At 45.1% G+C, this 19,319-nt stretch overlaps 2 protein-coding genes across 3 annotated transcripts; one reads left to right on the top strand and one right to left on the bottom strand.

Annotated features, from left to right (window-relative positions):
* The first annotated feature begins 265 nt into the window (after window positions 1-265).
* Window positions 266-14,029, top strand: LOC109885312 (TBC1 domain family member 10A). Of its 2 annotated transcripts, none has more exons than XM_031834801.1 (10): window positions 266-734; window positions 1,953-3,098; window positions 7,301-7,400; window positions 7,492-7,599; window positions 8,269-8,375; window positions 8,508-8,622; window positions 8,762-8,827; window positions 8,903-9,092; window positions 9,172-9,326; window positions 9,986-13,222. In XM_031834801.1, exons 2-10 carry the CDS (start codon window positions 1,972-1,974, stop codon window positions 10,868-10,870), a joined length of 2,853 nt encoding a protein of 950 aa, XP_031690661.1. In that variant the 5' UTR covers window positions 266-734; window positions 1,953-1,971; the 3' UTR covers window positions 10,871-13,222. The 2 variants fall into 2 exon arrangements, with proteins under 2 accessions (XP_031690661.1, XP_031690660.1); XM_031834800.1 differs by having other exon boundaries at window positions 310-734; window positions 1,953-3,107; window positions 9,986-14,029.
* Window positions 14,030-14,335: 306 nt separating this feature from the next.
* LOC116375923 (myosin regulatory light chain 2, skeletal muscle isoform type 2) lies at window positions 14,336-19,007 on the bottom strand. Its single transcript, XM_031834802.1, has 7 exons — window positions 18,792-19,007; window positions 17,983-18,081; window positions 16,296-16,371; window positions 15,832-15,936; window positions 15,546-15,624; window positions 15,391-15,439; window positions 14,336-15,294 (listed from the first exon to the last, which is right to left on the bottom strand). The coding sequence occupies exons 1-7, from the start codon at window positions 18,792-18,794 to the stop codon at window positions 15,193-15,195; spliced, it is 513 nt and encodes a 170-aa protein (XP_031690662.1). The 5' UTR covers window positions 18,795-19,007; the 3' UTR covers window positions 14,336-15,192.
* Window positions 19,008-19,319: the final 312 nt, after the last annotated feature.

Here is a 19,319-nt window from a genome sequence, read left to right as displayed (position 1 = left end):
AATTCTAAAAAGTAATGGCCTTATACCAACAGCAGAGGGAAGCAGAGTACTGAAAGACAGCGACAATCCGGTAAATGTTTGCTACCGTGAAAAAACGGAGGTTAGTTTAGTTCAATCAAACGGTGCATATACAAATTTAACAACATATTTGAAAATGAAAGATTATTTGAGACAAATACTATCTACTTAGTTCTAGTTTAACCTGATATTATTATTTTCTTTGCCACTCGTGTTGACAGATGGTCCCGATTATGCCTATACGTGTGAGTGCCCGATCGCACTAACAGGAGCGCGCACGTGGCTGTCAGCAGAAGGAAATGCAGGCGATTTGTGCTAAATGTCTAACAGTAGTACGACCACACTGATTGTGAAGGACAGTTTGGAAGAAAGGAATACCATTTGGTCGTAAAATGATATACATTTGTAAGATTTAAACTCTCTGCAGTTATGTCAGAGAGTAACCCAAACAGACAGCTAGGTTAACAACACTCGCCTAACATCATTAGCCAGCAAGCTAACTAACTAGCTAGCTAGTTTTGGGGGACATTGCGCCTCCTAACCTGCTCAGCCGTTGTCTATTTATTTTCCCTTTGTTGCCTGGACAGTCCAGCTTCTCATTGTCGTGCTTTCATTGAACTGAGGAGCTTAGCGGACCGGAACTGTGGGGGGCCCGCGGACAAACCCCCTACCCTGGGCGTCCAGGCGGACGGATCACGTAGACACGCAGGCCGTGGGTAAGTTTACACGAGAGGGTTTATATCGAGGGAAGCGGATGGGCAAGGCCGTGGACCCAATGGTCAGGCAGGGCCCCAACGTCAGGGAGGGGAGTGGACCACTAGAAAACGAAGATGCCTGTTTGGCAACAATATAATTTTCCTGTGGTTGAATTAGGAAGTTGTGTTGCTTTGAATGAGGCCTCGAGAAGATATGAAAACACAATCGTTCGTTTTTAGGTAGCTATAGTAGCTAGGTAGTTAGCGTGTTGGCTGACGCGAGTTAGCAAACCAACCTGCTTAGATCAGCGAAATATAAATATAATATTGTCCGTAATCTTGGTAGAAGAAATAAGGTACTGTATCGGTGGTTGCTAGCGAAGGTAATTTTGTCTGACTGTTGTGTTTGTTAGTGCATGCACTTGATAGTGTTTGTGGCCACACCTGAGATGATCGTTAGGGCCAGGCAGTCTTTTGAATGAATGTATTCTACAATGTATTTGAATTGTAGACATGTCATTGTCAACATCCAGCTCTGTAGATTGTCCGTGAATGTTCAGTGTTCGATGACACTGGATAGATATTGGGCAAAAATGAAGAGGTGGGTTTGGGTATAGTAAATAACACAGGTCAAATCATCATATTGAACAACATTAAGTGAAACCTCAGATAGACATGCATAATTCTACCTGTTACTGTATTGTGGAGATGGTGCTTGTTGAAAATACCCCAATAGGCAATAATTCGAAAAATCCAAACCCATGTCCACTAACTAAATATCAAATAGAAGACAAAGAGTAGGAGGTAGGTGTGTAATGAATGGCCAATGTCCTCTTTCAGATATAGGGAACTGTGTTTGTTTAATTTTAGCTGGTTTTCATTGTCTGTTATTAGAATCTTCCCCACTGTTCAAAACTGCAATTCCACCAATATAGTAGCCAGTAAAACTTTGGGCATTAGCCTATCTTGCAAATAATGTCCATGATTTTGAAATATACAACCAACTTCTTCATTTAACATTGTGGAAGCAAAGACTTTGTTTTTTTGTGAAAAACTTGTCTGAAAAGTGTGGGGCAGGGACTGATGGCCTCAGTATTATTTATTATCACCAGTCCAACATAATTTACTCTAATACACTATGGAAATGTGGAGAGGTTGTTTCCATGTGATCATGATTAAGAGTTTTGTTAACTTTGGTTTCTCATGAAACCTTTCTGTCTTGTCTTCCCATCTGTCAAGGAGAAAATAAGGAGGCGCCATGGCCGAAATCTCCGCCCTAATCCCCTCATCTCCAGCTATAGGTGACACACATGCTGCCCCCTCCTTCCCCATACCCTCTACTGCCCCCCCTCCTCCCAGCAGCACTACTAAGGAGAACCCAATCCCCAAGTCCTCTCTGTACGGTGACAAAGCTTCTCTGACATTAACTGTACCAGGAGAGACGCTTCCTTCTCACCCTCCTTCTCCCAAGTCTCCCAAGAGAGGGGGGAGAGGACCTCCACCGAGTCCCCCCAAACGCGTCTCATCAGCGTTAACTCCAGAGACTCCAGTGCCCCCACCTCTAATACCCCCAGAGAGACCTGCCCCCTTACCTGTAATAGCCCTAGATACTCCTGCCATCCCACCGGTAGATGTAGCATTGTGGCAGAGGGAGGGAGTAAAGGAGACATACATGGGGGCAGGGGCCAGCCCAGTGTTGGCTGTAAAGCAGGAAGTGAGTAACCCAGGGGGCAAGGAGCTGTTGAATGCCCCCTCAGAGGGCCCTACACAGGCCCACAGTGAGCAAGAGGTACCAGGGGTAACACAGCAGACTACCAGCCCCTCCTCCTGTCTTAATCTCACCCCTAATCTCTACCCCAGTGTTCATGTCACTGTGAACACTAATCCTGCTACTGATTATGCTCAGCCTCAGTCTATGGTGGAATCTCCCCCTCCTCCTGCCCCCACTTACACTCCCCCTCCTCCAGACTCCACCCAAGCAGCTGCAGCCCCTGAAGCACAAAATCATCAGCCACCAGAAGAAAGCCAAAACCCTCACCCAAACCCTCCCAAACTGGACACCCCCAGCCTGTCTCCCATACCTGAGACCTCAAGCCAATCTCCCAGAAGGGCAGAGCTACCCAACACCCCCTCCAGAGCAGGGCACCCCAGCCCCCCAGTGATCCAGGAACCTGTCTCCCTCTCCCTGCCCTACCCCAGAGTCCCAGCCCCAGACACCCTCAGCTACTTGGAGTCAGCCAGCATGATGTCAGGGACCCTGGAGTCTCTGTCTGGCCTGGGGGAGGATGGAAGCTCTATCGGGTCAGACTCAGAGATCAACGGCCTGGCTGTCAGACGCACTGACAAATATGGCTTCCTCGGCGGGACCCAGTACAGCGAGGGCAGGTGGGCATGGTAAAACAAAAACACACCCTCACTCTATGCACACACCCATGTAAAATACACATCTATTGTGTCTTCACTCTGACTGTAGATGGGCAATTACACTGGTTTGTTTTTTTCTCTCTTAAAGAAAATTCTAATTGTCACATTGCCCGACTACAACAGTTGTAGTAGACCTTACCGTAAAATGCTTACTTACTAGTCCTTAACCAGTGCAGAGTAAAATTGAAAAAAAGCTAAACATTTGTTAAATAAACTATAGGAAAAATAGTAACACAATAAAATAACTATAATGAGGTTATATACAAAGGGTACCGAGTCAATTTGCAGGGGTATGAGGTAATATGTACATAGGTAGGGGTAAAGTGACTGCATAGATCTAAACAGAGGGTAGCAGAAGCATAGTGGGAGGGGATATGTGTGTGTGTTGGAATGTCAGTGTAGTATGTGTGAGTGTATGGTTGAGTCCAGTGAGTGTACATAGTCTGTGCAAAAACGTATAATTAACAAAAGGTGGTCAATGCAAATACTCTGGGTAGCCATTTGATTAACTGTTAAGCAGTCTTATGGCTTGGGGGTAGAAGCTGTTATGGAGCTTTTTGGTCCCAGACTTGGTGCTCCAGTACTGCTTGCCGTGCGGTAACAGAACTCTATGACTTAGGGGGCTGGAGTCTTTGACAATCAACCGTCTTTCCTGGCTTGGTTATCTTCTCCGAGTCACCCATCTTGCCCAAGTGATCTCTCCCTCCCCACCCTTTCTGTCCAGTCTTCCCTATATCCACTCTAAACTTATCGGTCTGTCCTTCATCTCTCCTTTGTGTGACTCAGATAGATAGTGCTGAGAGCGCTTTTGTGACACAATATGTACTGACTGTGCCTCGCCCAGCCACTAATTTCCCTCTCCTCCTGGAGAACGTATCTTGCCCCTCCCCTCGGACAGTCTCTCTAAGTGCACTTCCTCCTCTGTTTTATTGATTTAGTTTGGTATTGATTAAGCCTGTTCCCCTTCAGGGTCGTTATCAAAGGGTGTCTGTGTGTGAGAGAGTAGTGCAGGACAGAAATATTGTAAATGAGCATATAATATGAAGTATAATATAAATCTGTAGATGAGTATTCCTTTTAAAGAATCTCAGGTCGCACAGCTTCCATTTAAAACAACTCTTGCTCCTGTTTGAAATCTACTGAATGAACATGACCCTGTGGCTGCATCCAATCTTAGGATATCCGTATATAGATGAGCAGGTTTTTAAAAATCCAGAACAAAAATGTGTTAAGTGGTGGGCATGGCAGGGGTCGTGACAATGGGCACAGTCAGCCCGTCAGTGGGGCTGAATTTTAGAGGCCCCCAATTTTTTTTATATTTTTAAGACAATTTCCTGCATTTCTCCAAACTTCTCCATGGCACTGAGATACATTTTTGCTGTTTTAAATCTATTTTCCTGCAATTCTACATATTCTGCCTTGGAGCTGAGAACCTTGGAGCTGAATTACCTGCAATTCTATGCATTTTGCCATTTCTAATGCTGTGTTCTTTTGCTCAAACATAAAAACAAAGTTGATACTGTTCAATTAATTGTTTTTGTAATTTTAGCTTTTATTTAGCTAATGTTAGTTCTCAAAGATTCTATTCTAAAAAATAATATAGATAATATGAGGTCTATTATCTTTTCTACGTACTTTGTAGAGGAATGTTTAGAGAGGGGTAAAGAAAGATTTTGTTTTGGGCCCCAGGCAGGTATTAACCATGCTGAAAGGAAAAGAGTAGGATAGAGTACCACTACCAGATCCACACACATCAGCAGAAGAGACTGCCTAGAGTGTAGCCTGTTTTCCAGATAGCCAGTGGAGAGAAAAGATAAGACACCATATAAAACACATGTCACAGCACAGGGGTAACACAACCAATAATAATGGCAGAGCAATTTAAAGACAACTTCATAGAAACAATTGACAAATAAGAGCCCAGTCATCAACATTAGATGATTTGCAATATTCTGCATTACCTCAGAGGGGGGCGGTATGAATGGGTGTGTGGAGTGTGTGTTCATAGACAATACAAAGAAGGCCTTAAAATGCCTAAAAATCTTCTTGGCCAAATGTAAATGGTCCCACACAAAATCAATACAGTTCAAACTACAATAAACAATAACTCTCACGCAAACTCCCTTTAACTAAAATGTCACACCAAATATGACTGGCAGGGGACTAATAGTCCAACGACACTGAACATCTCAAGGAGCATCTAAAAAGAGATTCTGCTGCAGTAAAAGGCACAGGAGCGATAGAGGGGGTGGGGGTGGGGGTGCTTGCAGTTACACTGTCTGTCTGATACACATAATGGTTTGTTTTTCAAAGCTTCGCAAACAATGTTGTTACTACTCCATGCGAACAATGACAGGAGCGGTCCCAAAAGATTACAGCCACGACCTAGAGCGGTAACACCAGTGATCGACTTAAACACTTTACAACTAAGCATGCTGAAAATGAACAATACTTCTGCAGAGTTGCACACACTGTCAAACTTCCGCGCCAACTGAGAACTCTTCACAGAGAGCCGGAAGAGCTATCGTTATTTTCTCCTTCCTGACTGCTGATGCGCTCTTAAAGTTGCAGGGTATGGTGAAGGCTCCGTGCAGGATTTTGCCAAAGCCTGTAGAAACAGAGAGGATGCAGGTTTTGGCAGGTTCAGATTTCTCCTACACTAAACCAGGGAAGTCCCCCTCCAAGAAGAGCTCCTGCAGGTGTTGTTTTTGCCTCCTCTGCAGTAGGGTAGCAGGGCTTTAGGTCAACAACATGCACTGTCCTGACATCTTCCCAAGTGTCCTCCAAACAGACTAAGTAGTTCACCGGCCCCAACTGCTGCACCACACAGTATGGATCTTTCCATCTTGAAACTAGCTTGACAATGGACTGTTTGGAAGCCTTTGACAGATGATAACAGACCCAGACATGAGACTGTGGTGGGAAACTCTCGTCTATGTTTGTCATAGTTTCTGACCTGTCGTTGTTTGGCTTTGATTCTGCTGGCCTCCACTCTGGCTAGCAATGTGTGGTGCTGTTGGACTGCATCAAATGCTGGGCAGTCAGGTGAAATGTTGGAACTTTGCAAGATTCAGTCCATCTGACACCAGAAATCTACTGGACTACGGATTTCAGTGCAAAGCAAAACTCAGGAAGATGCTGATCCCACCTTGTGTGCTGACCCCCCCCCCCCCTCGAATGAGGCAATCATCTCCTTCAAGGTGCGGTTTACCCTCTCGGTCAGGTTGGTCTGAGGATGGTAGGCTGTGGTCAGTTGCCAGCTACACCCCAGTAGGTACTGAGCTCTTTGTAGATTCCTGATATGAACTGCGGACCTCGGTCAGAGAATTTGGTCTGGAATCCGGAATCTGGTAAAGACCCCTCTTCGAGGAATTAGAGCAATGGCGGATGCAGTGGCTTTGCGGAGGGGAAACGACTCCAACCAATGTGTGTGGTAGTCCACTACCACCAATAAAAATTCATTCCCAGTTGGGAGGAAAAGGTCCCATGAGGTAAATTCCCAGCACTCCATTGGGATGGTTCACCATGTCTGCTGCAGTTTCCAGGTATGTCTGCCAATGTCTGGTTTGTATTTCTGGCAGACTTCCCACTGTGTACGAACTTCTTGGTATCAACCCGTAAGCCTGGCCAGTAAGCCACCTCCTGTAATCTTCGGTAGGTCTTGTAAACTCCAAGATGGCCACACATGGGGTTGGCATGATAAGCTTGGATCATTTGGTCAGTCAATGTAGAGGGGATGAAGACGTGGTAATGGGTGCTATGTATTCCATCTCCTCTTGGAGTCTTCTTCAGACAGACTTGTGGATCACCATGAGGGCGGCATCATTCTGCTGTGCTCTCCACACACTCTGATCATCCAGAGGAAAGGAATCATCCAGACACTTAGCACCAGTGGAAGTGCTGCCCAATGGAGGACAAACATTGGCAGTCTCAGTAATCTGATCTGGTTTAAGTCCTTTACGTTGACAGTGGAAACGTTTTTCCATCCTGAAAATATATTTCAATTATATATAAAAAATAATAATTAGGTGCCCTGCCCAAGGATTTCAATGGCAGAAAAATCCCTGGAAAGCAATAAATACACTGTCTTACATGCCCAGTGTGGTTGACATGCATGTGTGTCTTGGTGTTTATGTTGTTAACTCTTTCTCCATGTGTTACAGTGATAAGGACATCAGAGTTGATGTAGCACGGCAGAGAGAGCTGAAATGGCTGGACATGTTCAACAATTGGGACAAATGGGTCTCAAGACGCTTCCAAAAGGTACTTACATCTGGCTATGTATGGTATGAGATTGTATATCTATTACATACATTGTATGTGAGTATAACATAAGTGTATGTGTGTGTTCCAGGTGAAGTTGCGCTGTAGGAAGGGGATCCCCTCTTCTCTCAGGGCTAAAGCCTGGCAGCTGCTCTCCAACAGCAAGGAGCTCCTGGACTCCAACCCCGGCAAGTTTGAGGTACTGCCACTAACCCACACCCTTTCTGTCTTCATACTCACACTTCCACTATGCAAAACATGTCTATTGTGAAGCAGACACTCAAAGACTAACTCTGCCTATGTACTCTTCACCCATTCAAATCCGAGGCCATCATTCCTACAGCCTCTATTTAGGGTCATTGTAGTCCAACTGTATTTAGGGTCATTGTAGTCCAACTGTATTTAGGGTCATTGTAGTCCAACTGTATTTAGGGTCATTGTAGTCCAAATGTCACTAATCAAAAGAACATATTTGAGTACAGAAGTTCTTCAGTGACCTCTAGGTAGACAGACTAACTGGAACAGAAGTTAATGCGATGGGGAGGAGTTGTGGCTCGTTCGACCAGTTAGATCTCCAGGGGTGTTTATTAGGGGGCGCAGAGACCTCCCCAGCTCTAAGCCTCTTATCCTGGGCAGTAATCCAGCCTGACTGGGTCTACCTCCACAGACCTGGGGGTCTGGACAGATCATATCAGATAAACCCTTTTTCCTTCCCTTTCTCTGCTTTCACTCTGACACAGACATGCTTTGTTAAAGGCCTAGTTATACTCAGTCCTGTTCCATATTATGCTGCTCCAACTAGATATGTTGCTTTAAAGTTGCTCAATTAGAAATGATCTGAACATTTCTTTCTCCTTAATCTCTGTAGGAGTTGGAGAGGGAGCAGGGAGACCCTAAATGGTTGGACATTATAGAGAAGGACCTGCATAGACAGTTCCCCTTCCATGAGATGTTTGCTGCTCGCGGTGGACACGGGTAAATGACCATGCTTTACTGATGTATAATAGGATTTGTTCAGTCCATGTAGAGCACACTGACATGTACAATAAAAATGTACTTTGAGTGCATGTGTGCTAACTGTCTGTTCTCTTCTGGTGTGGCCTCCAGGCAGCAGGATCTGTACCGGGTGCTGAAAGCCTACACAGTGTACAGACCTGAAGAGGGATACTGCCAGGCCCAGGCCCCGGTGGCTGCTGTCCTGCTCATGCACATGCCTGCAGAGGTGAGGGGCTGCTGAGGGACACAGAGAGGGAGGGGGACTGTGGAGGAAACTGGGAATGGGAACAATGTTCTAGAATGATGAAGTAGTGGGATGGGGCTAGGTGTTCATAATGTGGTATGTGTATATTCCCAACTTGCAGCATGCCTTCTGGTGTCTGGTGCAGATCTGTGAGACGTACCTGCCTGGATATTATAGTGCTGGATTGGTGAGTAAATGAACAAACACACACACACACTGTATCTTCTTCGGTGTACACTGAGCCGACTCATCATTCTTTTAGGAAGCAATCCAGTTGGATGGAGAGATCTTCTTCTCTCTGCTACGTCGTGTCTGTCCCATGGCCTACCGTCACCTGAAGAAGTTTAAGATAGACCCCATTCTCTACATGACCGAGTGGTTCATGTGTGTCTTTTCACGCACCCTGCCGTGGTCCTGTGTGCTACGTGTGTGGGACATGTTCTTCTGTGAGGGTAAGACACATAGACACACACACACACACAGTGCACATGATGCTGTGGCTAACTATTAGCTAACTGTGCTGTTTTCTAGGAGTGAAGATAGTGTTCCGTGTGGGTCTTGTGCTGCTCAAGCAGATGCTTGGCTCGGTGGATAAACTGCGGGAGGTCCAGGGCATGTACGAAACCATGGAGCGCCTCCGGAACATCCCACCTGAGTCTGTCAGAGAGGACCTATTGGTGCAGGAGGTGAGACTGTAAACAGTCTCATAAAGTAAAAGATTGCCCGTCTCCTCGGTCCTCCTTCACCTGATGTCAGCGTTTTTTATTTATTTATTTATTTTACCTTTATTTAACCAGGTAGGCAAGTTGAGAACAAGTTCTCATTTACAATTGCGACCTGGCCAAGATAAAGCAAAGCAGTTCGACAGATAAAACGACACAGAGTTGCACATGGAGTAAAAACAAACATACAGTCAATAATGCAGTATAAACAAGTCTATATACAATGTGAGCAAATGAGGTGAGAAGGGAGGTAAAGGCAAAAAAGGCCATGATGGCAAAGTAAATACAATATAGCAAGTAAAATACTGGAATGGTAGTTTTGCAATGGAAGAATGTGCAAAGTAGAAATAAAAAAATAATGGGGCGCAAAGGAGCAAAATAAATAAATAAATTAATTAAAATTAAATTGGTTGGTGTGTGGGTGGTGATAACGAAGGGCTGGAGATAAAGCAGGGGAGTCTGACCGCGAGCCTGCCCAGCCTCCAACAGACATACATGTGTTCTCTAAACATACTCCTACTCTGACTCATTGACACGAGTCAAATGAGTCAACTGACGTTTCACTGTCTGTGTGTCTAAATCTGGTTTGATGACTTCCTCTGTATGTCTCTGTCTGTGTGTAGGTGGTGTCCCTGGCGGTGACCGAGGCTCTGATCGAGAGGGAGTGCAGTATTCAGGTAAGGAAGTGGAGGGAGTCCAGGGGCGAACTGACCCACCAGCCTGTCCGACGGCTCCACGGGACACGGGACATCCACGAGCACAAGCGTCGGGCCTCCGCCATCAGCTCCGGGGGTAGCTTCTCCTTCCTGGGGTCCATCCCCCCTCCAGGGCCCCTCAGGGCCTCCTCCAGCCTGCTCTCCCTCCCCGGCTTCCGCAAGTCCAAAACCCCCTTCCGTTCTCAGAAGATGGGCTCCTTCTCTGGGGCCTCTGGGATGGAGGCCATGCAGCGACAGAACCCCTCAGCGGCAGCTTCAAGCCCACCCAGAGGCCCCGCCCACAAACCACCCATGTCTAGTGGCTCTGTAGCTAGGGCGCCTGCCTCTCAGAGTCCTTTGGTTGGGTCTGGTCCAGGCCCCTCTGGCCCAGCCCAGACCTCAGCACAGAGCCAGCCTGGTGCATCAGCCCCAGTACACCATACACCACCAAACACCCTCTCCCCCAAAGTTACTTCCGAGCAGATCACACTCACCATCCCATCACCCACCGCTAACAACACACCTCTGCCCCCGTTCCCAGACGGAGGGAGAGGAGGAGCAGCAGCAGCTACAGGAGGAGAGGATGACAGGAAGAAGAAGAGGAGCAAGGAAGACAAGAAGAAAGAGAAGGAGGAGGAGAAGAGGAAAGAGAAGGAGAAGAAGAAGGACAAAGCAGACAAGGAGAGCCAGAAGAAGGAGAAGGAGCGGGCAGAGAAAGAGAAGAAAAAGGAGAAAGGGGGGAAGAAGAAGGACAGAGGGGGAGGAGAGACAGAGGAGAAGAATGGAGCCACAGCACCAAGAGATTCGGCCTAGTTTCTCCTGTTTTCCTTCAGAAAGAAAACGGAGAAGGAAAAAAAGAGGACATGGAAACAAAAGACCCCCAGAAGTAGAACGAGAGAGAGAAAAGGAGAAGGCCTCCTGTATAGTGCATCTTGAGGACTACATATAGTCAGGAGACATCTGGATCATGGTTTTATTAGCACCCCAGGGGTCATGCCCCCCCCTATACAACCCCCCCCCCATGCTTTCTTCATCAATGAGTTTGAAAAATTAAGATGGGACACGTTTCCTTTTGCAACTGGAGAATTGTCTGTGTGGTTCACAATGAATCTCCCAAGATCACACAACTGTTTTCTCATTTAGTTTATTATTTTATTTAGTTTTTATCAGACTATAGCTGGTGGACAGACAAGCCGTTGGACATAGAGTAGGTGGGAGTTATAGATTGGGTGTAAATAGAACATCCTAAATCCATGTAGGACCCTTGAGTCGTTCCCCATAATGCCCTGTCATGTCCAGTTTGTGGTCAGATGTCCAACCGGAATGCCTGCAGATAAAAGTAAACAATTTAAAAAATATCTCAAACCCAGGCACTGAAGACTGTGATTGCTGGTAGTACTATGGTATTTGGATGTCTGGGAGGACCTATTTATTGTAGTGTTAAGTGTTGTGTGAGTGTGTGCCTTAGTAGCGTAGTGAGCTGAGTTACCGTTCAATATTGCCACCCAGTTTCTCTGCTCTTTCTCTCATGTCTTTGTCTTCTTTTTGAGTTGCTTGTTTTCTCCCCCCTTTCTCTCATCTCTTGATCTCTAGTCCTCTGACCAGTGACTAGAGGTAAATGGAGAGATATACACTGCGATAGGGAGGGTTGGTAAGGAGAGGGAGAAATGAACATGACATTCTGAGCCTTGACAGACAGACATGCATGGATCAGGATGGCACCTCCCTAACAACACGAAGTGATTTAATTTTAGAATGTTTTTTCCAAGTTTCTCTTGAGTATGTTTATAGTGGGAGATGATAATAGATACTGGTAGTTCAGTGAGGGAGGGTCCTTCTGCATTCAATGACAACTCTGAATCTGCCCGTCAGACCAAATGTCCATCTATTGTTTTTCTGCTTGTGATAAATTAAATAATATATATTTTATTTAGCCAAATAGTAATAAGGGTGAGGCTTTTAGTAAATTAACCCATTGGAATGTGATCTATTTAGAGTGATTTGAGAAACTTAAGTTGACCACTCCTGTTTGGTAGGTAGGTAGGTTGTTGAATCTCATCTGGATAGTTCATAGAGAATGATAGAGGCCTCTAGTGGCCAAAGGGCTGTTTTAGCATGAGCAGGGCCATGAGGGCTTCCACCATTTGAATGTAGTCAACATGGTGGGACTTCCAACTTCATTGACCGATCCCTACTGGTGACCCTGTTGAAGTCGTGCAACCAGGACATCAGGAGGGATCAGCCAATCGGGAAGAAGAAAATTGACTACTTTGAAATGGAGATTGCCTCAATGAAGCTGTCACAGATGCCATAATGGCACGGATACAATGATGAGGCCTATTTCCATCTCTATGGGATAGTTTCACCTCTTACACCTGCGCCTTTAGGACCCATAGGAAGCCACTTGGTGCTGGGCGGGTCAGGCTTGCCAATGTAGCATTAACCTCTGAACTCTGACCTTCGGGCTATGATGTATTTATGTACAAAGTTGGTTAATTTAATCAGATATTATATATGTATTCTTTATTTTGGATCTGACTGCTATTTTTCTATGCGAGTAAAGGACACCTGGTTAACTGGAAGGATGGCTGGCGATGTGAAGCCCAGTTTGAGGATAATGTTAAGTATTGTTTTTTTTAGATACTGGTATGGCTGTTTTGATTTCATTATTGCACATTTGTCCTCATCTTCTAAGATAACAAATCCTGTTTGTCATTTCATATTTCAAGTTTACTGTGGTAGCTATGGATAATGTTAGGTCCACAATTCTCCATTTACCTTATTACAGTATTAAACCTGAGAGTGATTGAAGAACAGGGGAATGACCATCAACCGATGAACTAAGATTCACATGAGTATTTTAGATATGACATAATTTGAGTGAGCCGAAGGTCATAAAGTACTGTATAAGAAACTGGGAGGCATTTAGTCAACTCTGACAAGGGTTATAAATTGAAGATCTGAAGTTGTCTGTCTTTGTCACGCTAGTATGTTGTAACCAACCACCATGATGTTTTGATAACTCCCTAACCCACTCACACACAGTGTTATGTAACGTATCTATACTGTACATTAGATGGATAGTGTCGGTTAGTTACTGTAACACCATTCCTTGGTGGAAACCGTTGATTCTCTTAACACTCATTCTCTGTACTGTTTTTGTAGGAGAGGAGGGTCTTTAGTGTAATCGTAGCCAAAATGTCCTTTTTGTTCACTATTTGTCTTTTTCCCCAACTCATGTTATTTTTTTAAGCCCATGCTTTCCCCCACTTTTTGCTTTCCGTCTTCTCAGAATCACTTGGATCAGAGTAGAGTCGGCGAAGATGACTTGAACATGTTTATGCAAACCTTACTGTTCACAAAAAATGTTGTCAAACAGCAGCACTGACGGCCAGAAATGCCACTGCTGAGATCAGTAGTTTTCATGGCAATAATTAGAAGTTGGAGAACCCTGAGAATGCTACAGAACCAATCAGGATAGAGCAATATTTCTCCAAGCAGGCCCTGGCTTCATCCAATTGGGTAGGCTCCTTAAGGTCCTCAATTCTATGTTGAGTCATCAAGAGGTTGTGACAGTCATCCTGTCATTGCTCCCAAACTGATCTTGATCTGGAATCAGTCCTCATGCCTGAAATAGCCAGGATGAGTCAACAGAGACACTTAGGTCCTGAGTGCATTTCTGCATTGGTCCTGAAATCCTTGAGCTTGATTGCTTTTAATCGAGAGTGTCCCACTGATTAGATTTTTTTAAAGGTTGTTGCTGTTATGTTTTTCTATTTTGTCATGGTTTCTCCCCAACTGTATGTCTTTTGTTGTTTTAAGTTTACATGGAATTGTTATTGGTGGAAAAATAAAATCCTAGATAATGAAATGCATTCCTTAACTGCAGAAAATCTACACATGATGTATTTCATTAATAATGATAATGACAGTTGTGATGAATAATAAACCATAATATATTAAAGAACCCTGCTCTGCCTTGCATTCTTGTTTCATATTGATTTAGCCTGCATTCTCCCAATGAGCTGTGCATGAAAATGTTATTCCATTCTGGAAAAACTTCATATTTCAGACAATCTATCGTCCAGCAGGGGGCAGTAAAGATGTATGAATGCTGTCTTTACAAATGGGCCTAGTCTGCGGATAAGATTTTGGTGGTGTCTCGGACAATTTGTATTTCTTCCCCCAATGCACACAGCACAGGAAATACACCCACACCAGCCCTGTTGTTTCTCAATCCCACTCTACCAGAACCACTCATGAACAGAGACACTAGTGTACAAAAGATAAGAGCTTTTATTCACAGTTAGTCCCTTTTATTCGTTACAGAGGAGTTTCTGGCAGACTAAAGCTAGTCCAGGTGCAGAAAACAAAGGAGCTTATAGAAAACAAAGAGGTAGAACTAAAGGAGGAAAGGGAGGAGGGAAAGGAGGTGAAGACGAGTTTTCTTTGGGTCCTTTCTCTTCTCTCGAGCAGCCTTTCACTTCTTGAGAAAAACGTAGCCGTCACTTTAAGGAGACTATGTTTTTCTCTAGCCTCATTCCTTCTTAGAATATCTCTTATTTTCCCACCTTATCTACAGGAGATAACATCTACAATATTTATAGAACGATATCCCTCTGTTTGGTTTATTTGCCCACCTGAGGGTTAAATTAAGGGGGAGTGAAAGGACTTCCAGGTCTAACCTCTGAGCTGTTGCAGCCGAGGCAAAGACTGGTGCTCCTTTTCACCTTGGGGTTTACACATCCATACCACAGCAGTGGAATACGACTTGCTGTGTGCATTTCTTCTAACAGAGAGACTGGGGAAACAACCAATGATAGGAGTAAGAGATGAAAAGGAGGAAGAGGTTTAAGGGAAGGGAAAGCGGATGAGAAAGGGTGGAGATGTTAAAAGATAATTTTTATTGAAAATAATCCCATATCCCCACGAACAAACATAGACACCCATGAGCACCCGCTCTCACACAAATGTCTTGAGTGGAGACGAGTCTTTTAGAGAATTTGTGTGAGTGAGAGACAGAGCACATGAGTACACATAAAGAGAAGGAAGGTATGAGAGAATAGAAGGAAGAAGAGAGGAGCAGGAAGGTAGAATGGCAAGGGAGGCTGTTTTCTTTTCTTCTGTCTGTTTCATTACTCCTCCTTCTCCTCTCCGTGTGTGATGACGTAGCAGATTTGCTTGTAGTCTACGTTGCCGGCCACATCTGGGGGGAAGGCAGCCCACAGGTTCTTCATCTGAGGGGAGGAGAAGGAGGGTCAGCCACTCGCCAAGTCAAGGGACAACGAGAGATCAGGATGATATTCAAACTGAATGATTAGAAATGTATTCACCTCCTCTGCAGAGAACCTGTCGCACTGAGTGGTCAGGAGCTCCTGAAGGCTAGAGAGAGAGGGAGACAAAGTCAGAAACATTCATGAAGCTGTGGATTCTGTTATGGAGTGCACTCATTACTACAACTTTAAAATAAGGAAGGAAATATTCTCACAAATCCTTCTTGATGAAACCGGTAGCATCGGGGTCCAGGACCTTGAAAGCACTAACGATGACATCCTCGGGATCAGCCCCTGAGACACACAAAGCGTCAGTCAGGCATGTTACACTGGCAGCAAGACACATGCAATGTCCTCAGATATGGAAGTGTACTTAGAAAGCCACTAACACTTTGAAGCGATTATAACAAGTTAGACAGTGAGCCTAACAGAGTCAAATGAAGAAATTAGGAGATGTGCAATAGAAATAAAGCAAGCAAGTACAGTGAGTTATAGACCCACCCTTGAGCTTCTCTCCGAACATGGTGAGGAAGACGGTGAAGTTGATGGGGCCGCTGGCCTCCTTGACCATGGCTTCCAGCTCCTCATTCTTCACATTCAACTGGCCTACAGAGCAGGGAGGCAGTGGAGGTTAGCAAGCACCATTATATATATATCTCTCTCTCTCTCTCTCTCTCTCTCTCTCTCTCTCTCTCTCTCTCTCTCTCTCTCTCTCTCTCTCTCTCTCACGCACACACACACACACACACACACACACACACACACACACACACACACACACACACACACACACACACACACACACACACACACACACACACACACACACACACACACACACACACACACACATATACAGTATATATAGGACATTGTGGACATACTAAGGGACACTTTTAATAGAGACAAGTCAGTCACATATGTCCTCAGAATCTTAAAAGGTCTTAAATGTAACCCTTGCTCACCCATTGAGGCCAGCACGTCCCTCAAGTCATCCTTGCTGATGATACCGTCTCTGTTCTGGTCAATGATTGTGAAAGCCTGAGAAGGAGGGAGGGAAGAAGTGAGGAAGACAGATAATGTCTGGCATGACATGAACACCAGTCACCAGAGTCTGCCAAGTTGTCATCCCCAGTGGGACATGGAGGAGGGGGGGTTCAGTCCTGTGTGTAATGGAACATGGAGGAGGGGGGGTTCAGTCCTGTGCGTAGTAGGACGTGGAGAAGGAGGGGTTCAGTCCTGTGTGTAGTGGGACATGGAGGAGGGGGGGTTCAGTCCTGTGCGTAGTGGGACGTGAGTAGCATGTGCACTCCATACAACTTAGAGACACCTCTGTCAACTATGGTCATTTAAGTGTCAGGTGCTGCCTATTTATGTCACGATGCTATGTAACCCTTGTTAGGCGAGACCTAAAAAGAACAGAAGAAATTTAAATTCTTACACCTTCATTTAGGGAGAGCTCATTAAGTTACACCTGTTAAATCCTTCTTCCACTGTCCCAGCCTGTCTCTGGACCTCATCTCTTACGTCTATGAAACCCAAGAGGACCCCCATGGTTGATCTTGAACTTAAAAAAGCCGCTGGTAATCCATCTTCCTGACTCACACACATGCACACACTCCCCCCATCCTTACAAAGTGTTAAGACTGTCCCAATGATGATATCAGACATTCCCCAAGTGATACTTAAGAAGTCTGTATCACTTACAGCAGCAAGAATTCCCTCCGTCAAATCTGTGCCCATATCCCTTGACAACACTTTTGAAAACACATACTATCATATACAATCTCCCACCTACTGCCAGATCCCTATTTCCTGACCTTATCCATCCTTCCATACACACAGTATCCTTCCCTACACTCCTTCCACTTTCTACCCTCCGTCTTTCATCTACACACCGTTCACCTCTCCGACCTTCCTCTCCTCATAAACAGGTACACTAACCTGCCTTCCAAACTCTAGACCTTATCAGAAGCTCAAGAAGGTGCCCCCCCCACCTCTTCTGTCCCCCTCTGTCCCCACCTGTTCTCACCCTGTCCACCCCCCATCCCCCCAAGTCACCCCCCATTCATCCCCGCCCCCCTCACTGCCCTTCCCTTCTCCTCTGTGTGCAGAGTGCCAGCCAGGGCCCAGTTGTCCTGCCAAACTTAAACATGCAGCCCTCAGCAGCAGAGGACTTAAGATGAGAGGTTGAGTAACAGCTGAAGGCTCAGACGAGAGGAAGTCCTGGAGAGCTTCAAAAGGTTACAGAAACTTCAGAGCTTCTCCTCATGACATTCTTTGCTTTTTTAAGTTGGGAGAGGGGGGGGGGGGGTTGACAAAATAGCTACTGCACTGAGAATTTACCAATCAGAGGCCAGCCACCTAAATCTAAATTGGGGTTCGCTCCTTTAATGAAACAAGGAAAACAGTACACCATGATTGACTCATGATTATAACAGTGTCAATTTAGCCGCTGTGCCTGTCTGTTTCAGTGTTAGCAACTATTTCAGCCACTCTACAGCAGAATTAGGTTACAATGAAACTGACTGGTGGCCAGACTAGAGTCACTTACTCTCAGCCCAGATAGGGAGTTGAAAGGAAATCTATCCCATTGACATTTTAAGGTGTAAAAGTGATGAGGTGTTGCATAGTGTGTTAAGAAATCCTCACCTCCTTGTACTCCTGGATCTGGCTCTGCTCAAACATGGAGAACACGTTGGAGGAACCTCCCTCTGCTGCTGCTCCCCTCCTCTTGGCCTTCTTGGGTGCCTGAAGGACAAACACATCAACTGCTTAACAACGGGACCTTCTAGGTCTGTTCATCCTGCAGCTTTAGCCCTCAGGAGGCCAATTAGTGACCTTTGACTTCAGTGTCAAGCTGTTCCTGGTCAGCGACAGGTGAAAGGATGTCCTTGTGTGTAGGTCCAGTACACTGTTCCGTCCGCCATCTAGCATCTGCTATCTAGCTTTGACTATCAGTGTGATGTGGGGTGAATATGTGTGGTCCACCATTAAATCCTGCCACTATGTCTTAAATGTAGTTTAACATCCCTTACTACCTAGCTCTTGAAATGTTCTCAAATCAGTTAAGGAACATTCTTTCTCTGGCTCAGGACAGAGGAGGATGTTTTTGAATGTGGATGTAATAAAACATTAATTTTCCTCAGGTAGCTAACCTTTTACAGCATGTTTTATATAAATGTTGTTAATAAAGTGTTAACAAAATGTTTAGATCCTGTGAATGATATTGTATATCCAGGAACAGCTTTACACAAAATGTCTAAAAATGTCACCACCCAAAAAAGTATAGTTGAGTTTTAAAAAGTTGTTCCATAATTTATTTTTAGTCTAGCAAAAAAGCTTAAAATAGAAAAACAAGAAAATCTGGGAATGCTGTGTTGTTCCTGGAGGTTCCCATCAACAGCACACAGAGTAGTGGACAGGTAAGCAGTCAGAAAGTCAGGACCGGTGTTACTCACCATCTCGAGACGGTATGTATGGAGGTTTGGATGGTCAACAAGAGAAGAGACTGATGTGAAGCCGCATTAAACCCCTATCCTCGGGGGCTTATATACCTCTGTAGACCGCGCTAACTTTAGCCACAGCCTCAAGTTTGGATTTGTAGAGGCAGAGAGAGGGAGAGAGGGAGAGAGAGGGATGAGTTTGAAGCAAAAGTTAAGCGACAGGCAGAATGAGGGACAAGCTATCACCTTACAGGAGATCAGAAATAGACCCAGGAGTCTTGGAATGAAGGGAACCCGATACAACAGGGACCAGGCCATACGTTTAGTGTCCCACGTGGACTAATATGGACATTCAGGACGTAAAAGGCTTGATGGACTGCTGGCTGGCTGGACACATCTTGGTACCGTCCCACCCCTCCATAGTCTCCATCACCATCACCCTTCAGTGTGGCACATCAACCTATCATTGACTTTAGTTTTTCCATTACAATATTAAAGGCTTAAATAAACACATTTTGTGCTCTCAGCGACTTGAAATGTACA

This window comes from Oncorhynchus kisutch, linkage group LG10, assembly GCF_002021735.2.
Source record: "Oncorhynchus kisutch isolate 150728-3 linkage group LG10, Okis_V2, whole genome shotgun sequence".
Classification (NCBI taxonomy): Eukaryota; Metazoa; Chordata; class Actinopteri; order Salmoniformes; family Salmonidae; genus Oncorhynchus; species Oncorhynchus kisutch.
Note: the sequence above shows the minus strand (reverse complement) of the source record. Positions and strands in the feature narration are given on the sequence as shown.

Coding starts and splice junctions, on each gene's coding strand:
- LOC116375923 (XM_031834802.1), bottom strand. Junction 16,372..17,982: donor AGATCCAGGAGTACAAGGAG/GTGAGGATTTCT, acceptor CCTCCTTCTCAG/GCTTTCACAATCATTGACCA. Junction 15,295..15,390: donor ACAGGTTCTCTGCAGAGGAG/GTGAATACATTT, acceptor TCCTCCCCTCAG/ATGAAGAACCTGTGGGCTGC.
- LOC109885312 (XM_031834800.1), top strand. CDS start 1,972: ATGGCCGAAATCTCCGCCCTAATCCCCTCATCTCCAGCTATAGGTGAC. Junction 7,600..8,268: donor CCAACCCCGGCAAGTTTGAG/GTACTGCCACTA, acceptor TAATCTCTGTAG/GAGTTGGAGAGGGAGCAGGG. Junction 8,623..8,761: donor TCATGCACATGCCTGCAGAG/GTGAGGGGCTGC, acceptor CCCAACTTGCAG/CATGCCTTCTGGTGTCTGGT.